At 43.9% G+C, this 4,763-nt stretch overlaps 1 protein-coding gene across 1 annotated transcript in view; it reads left to right on the top strand.

The window, feature by feature from the left end:
* Positions 1–4,763, top strand: part of MARCH6 (membrane associated ring-CH-type finger 6) — a 95,065-nt gene that overhangs the window by 70,155 nt on the left and 20,147 nt on the right. Inside the window, exons 17-18 of the mRNA XM_025198302.1 lie at positions 2,148–2,248; positions 2,702–2,839. Of these exons, the coding sequence (XP_025054087.1) occupies positions 2,148–2,248; positions 2,702–2,839 (239 nt within the window). The remainder of the gene's footprint in view (positions 1–2,147; positions 2,249–2,701; positions 2,840–4,763) is intronic.

The raw sequence follows: 4,763 nt of genomic DNA, 5'->3' as shown, positions 1-4,763 counted from the left end.
TGCCCCCCTCCCCCCCCCCCCCCCCCCAACAACACATGCCACCACCTGGGGGGAGGGGGGGAGGAGCTTGCCCTGCCTTCCCCTGTGTCCCCCTCTGCCAGTACCCTGTGTCACTGCCACCTCCAAGGAGCAGGGCCAGGGGGTTGGGGGGCGAAGCCAGTGGCGCTGCATCCCTGCCGTCACACTGTCGCTCTGGTGCCTCCAGGGAGCAGGGCCAGGGGTGCTGGCCTCACCCCCCCCCCATTCTGTCCCCTCTGTCCCTGCTGTCATGGCGGCGCACCACTGCCTTCTGCCCATAATGCCCTTGGAGCACTCTGGGTTGTTTCAGTAACCAATTGGAGTGTTCCAAGGGCGTTATGGATGGACAGACAGACAGACAGACTAAGCCCTTTATTATATTAGAATTAAATGTTTTTTTTAATTTTTCTTTCTTAATGCATATGAAATCTTTAGTAATTAAAATTGAAGTTGTTTTCTTTAAAAGTATTCTTGGCAACAGATTTTTCATTTCCAGTTGCTTTCCCTGACAACAGACATTTTTTTTCTAGTTCACAAATCTTTTGGTAAAACCACATGGACTGCTTAATCCCTTCAGCTGACTGTTTTGTTATTGCTGTAGATCAGTGGTGTCAAACTTGCCCCACCTACCCAAGCCAGTTCTGGATTGTGGGCCTCCTCACAGACTGGATCTGGTTTCAGTGGTGTCAGAGCAAGTGGCAGCCATGGGGCTTAGTGTAGCCATTGCTTGTTCCCTGCTGCCATCATGTGTTGCCAGTGAGTTCTCTGTGTCCCAGATTTCTGTGAACCTCTGTCTGTAAATTCCTCATCCCTCTACAAGCCCTTTGGGCCACATGACAGTTCTTCAGGCTGGATCTGGCCTACAGGATGTAAATGTTGACACCCCATGCTTTAGATAATGAGAGTGCATTTCATGGGGTTGTAGAGTTGTTTAAGTTTACTGGAGCAAACCTGGGTCTCGATTCAACCATAATATTATGTTGTGTGTGATACCTTTGTGTGATTGGCCTTGGGTGAACACTGACAGCTTGGGTAGTGCTATCTACCTCCATATGTTCCACTAGGAGGTTAGGCCCCCACTTTGGGAGTGTAAGCTATTCCTGGTGCCCTTGAGAGTATGGCAGGGGATGGATTACTCTATGCATGCCTTGTTTCTAATAATCTTCCTCTGATATTATTTCTCAAGTCTTTTCTGGTTTCCCCACCCTACCCACAGCACTTCCTTTATGTCCAACTTGAAGTTTTCTTGGAAGGCCTTTACGGCAAGAACTCAGATGACTTGCTTTGATATAAACCACAGATACATTGGAAATGATGCTGTGTGGCATGTTGTGATTTATATACTGTGTTAAAGCAGCAATTTTTTTCTGTGCCTTGTTAGATTACCCCACTGGTGCTCATCATGCCGTCTGAGAGCAAGAGCTTTTCCTCCCATTCACAGCCCCCTTTCCATCTCAGGAGAGAGGCACTGATCCATCAGCAGACTACATTTTGCTGTTTTCTTGCAGTAGAATTTCTTCGTTGTAATCAGTGAAGTGTGCAACACAACAGATACTAGAGGTGCACTGATTTATCGGTCCATGTAGGATTGGCACTGATAAAAGGAAAATTGACGTATCAGCTACTGGATCAGTATTGGCCAGTATGACTGGTTAATAATCGGCCATCGGTATAGGCCAAAGAACTCCTTTATTGGTGCACCCCTACCGGATTCCCCCAACAGGCCAACATGCAGTCTTTACTAAACTTCTCAAACACAGTGTGCACTAGAGTTGAATTTTTTTGGTTTGAACATCATTTCTTGATTCATTTGGCTAATTACCGTTCTTTGAAGGTCTGAGTTAAGAATCGATTTAGATCTTCATTACCCTCATACTGGGATCACAGACCCAAAAGTAGTGATCATGTCCATATCTTAAGAGAACAATTAAATTTTCTCTCCTAATTGTTAAGTGAATGTCTCTTCATGATGGGACCTAAGTTACCTGAATTTGAGAGGAATTTTCAATTAATTGTGTATGTACCTTAATTGTAGTCTGGCATTCAAACCCTTTTTAGTCAATTTACATATTCCAATAGAAACAAGGTCTTGTATGTAACTTACTACACTTATAACATTCTTTTTGCAGATTGTCTTTGGGTCAATTGTCCTGCTCATGCTTTGGCTTCCTATCCGTATTATTAAGTATCTGCTGCCTAATTTTCTTCCGTATAATGTCATGCTCTACAGGTAAGCTTTTAGTTTTATTCTGGTGTTTTTCAGTCCACCTGTAAGTAGACAGAAGTTTTGTGTTGTATCACTAAAATCATTGACGTTACTTTTGAAAGCTAAATGCTAAACTATGTCTGATGCATAGCAAATCTTGCCAAGTAAAAATGTTATTAAAATAAAATTCCTTTTATGCATTGGCTTTCCAATGTTATAATTTGGTCAATGTATATAGACCTGAATTTTGTTTTTTACCTTGTTTGTGCTAAATGCCTAAATACTGCTAACAGCATTAGTATTGCTCAGAAAAATGTTTGTTGTAAAAGCCCAAGTATTTTGTGGTGAAATCCTACGTAACTTTTCCTATTTCCTGTACGATCGGATAGTTGGGTATACATGCTTGTAAAATATTCATAGCTTGATAGAAAACTGCTTGTATGTTTGATGTTTTGCTTTTTTCCTTTCTGTTTTTAGTGATGCTCCTGTGAGTGAACTTTCCCTGGAGCTACTTTTGCTTCAGGTGGTGCTGCCAGCTTTGCTTGAACAAGGACACACAAGACAGTGGTTGAAAGGTCTTGTACGAGCATGGACTGTTACTGCTGGTTACTTACTGTGAGTGTAAACAGCCAATGTTTCTTACATTACTTGTGTCCTTAACCCTTTTAATATGGAAAAAATGTATTCTTTGGCTACATATCCCAACTGGACCATTAAATTGCCCAATTAAGTGCTTGTAAATTGCATAAATTAAGTGCTTGTCAGAGAAGTGTAAAGCTTTTTTGGGGGACTTCCTATAAAAACGCACTTAATTCCAGAATGTTCTTTTGCAGTGCTATTGTAGCATTTGTTTGGTAAAAACACTTTAAGTAAAGCTGAATAACAGTTTATATTATCGCCTTATTTTGTCTTTTGTAGAACAGAGACAGGCTCTGACAGCATTTTCTTGCTAAAACTACAAAATTGACATGTATATTTTATTAACCCATTCAAAAAGTTAGCATTACTACAGCATCAAGTTCTTAAATTAGGTAATGTAGGGCTTCGCTAAAAGGTGAACCTTTAACTCCTGATATGTTTGTTTCTTTGAAATATAGCTTATTTATGTCCTAACTTTAATATTTATTACGAATTGGAGTTGCTCATTTAGTCTTTATTTAGGTATCGTGTTTCATTCTTGAACTTAATCAATTGAAGTTCAAATGCTTCCTGTAAAACATGGCTGAGATGCTGTGCCTTATTAAATATTGAACAAGATTTTGCATGAAAGAAACCCTGTAGATCTTGTTTTTGCAAACTAAAGAGTAGATTAAACGTTTATTTCATTACTAAAATGCACAATATAATCTGGTTTTGGAGAGCTGTCTCCATCTTAAACATGCAACTTGCTTTCGTTGTACTATACCCACTTACGCTAGAGACTTCGATGTAAAGTTTTATTTTTATGTACATGGAACTTTAAACTTTTAAAAGGAGAAGAGAGAAAAGAACAGTTGCTTTTTAGGGCTTATTTAATCAAGTCGCTTTATGCTTGTATTCCAGTTTTGAGTACAGGTCAGTTGTATCATACGCGCATTTAACTTGCATGAATTCAACTATACGCGGGGTGGAAGCGGGGTGGGGCTTGAGTCTACATGTGGCTCTGTCGTTTACCTGGAGGCCCGGCCACCACCACACTGCCAGTGGTGACTGCCGCTGCCTCCAAAACCTCCCGCCGCTGCCATGGAAGGATGCCCGGAGCTGTGTGGCCAGCTGCCGGGCGGCAGCAGCAACGTGGTGGTGGCCGGGCGGCATGCAGCCATCCCCACCACCACCCTGCGCTGTGCTGCTGCCACCGTCCGCACAGCTATAAGTGCAGCTCCACGGTGGCGGTGGGAGGTTTTGGAGGCAGCGGCAGTCACCACTAGTCAAATCGCTGGCACAGTAATCGCGATTTGACTATACGTGATTTTCGCCTTACGTGATGACTTCAGAATGTAACCCCCGCGTAAGATGCGACTGACCTGTATATACAACTTATGGTCTTTTTTATAGTGTTCTTTAGGCGAGGAGTGTCAAACCTGGCCTGTTGACCAGATCCAGCCCGTGGAATGATAAGACCTGGCTTATGGGTTGTTGGACTGACCCCAGTGCATGTGGTGCAAGGACTGGACCTGGTGCCCCATGTGTTGCATGCAGCACAGAAGGTTGGCATAGGGCACTACATGGAGCCCATGCCCTGGACCCCCTGTGCTACAGCAGTGTCAAGTCCAGCTCACATGCCACAGGCAGCATGCACCCTGTGCTGTGTGCACAGTGAGCCCCAGGGCTGGCTTGTGCTGTCCATGGTTCACAGGGTTAAACTTGGCTACACACACTGCATGCAGCACAGGGGGCTGGCACGGGATGTCCACTGCCTGTGGTGCACAGGCTGGACCTTGTGCTGCAGGCAGCACGGGGTTGGTCCAGAGCACTGCATGCTGTCCCAGAACCCCTGTGCTGTGTAGTTGTGGGCCCAGCCTGCAGACCAGCCCAGTGACACTCATCTGACCCATGGAGC

The sequence above is a fragment of the Alligator sinensis genome, unplaced genomic scaffold, assembly GCF_000455745.1.
Source record: "Alligator sinensis unplaced genomic scaffold, ASM45574v1 scaffold428_1, whole genome shotgun sequence".
Classification (NCBI taxonomy): Eukaryota; Metazoa; Chordata; order Crocodylia; family Alligatoridae; genus Alligator; species Alligator sinensis.
This window is presented reverse-complemented; position numbering and strand designations above follow the sequence as displayed.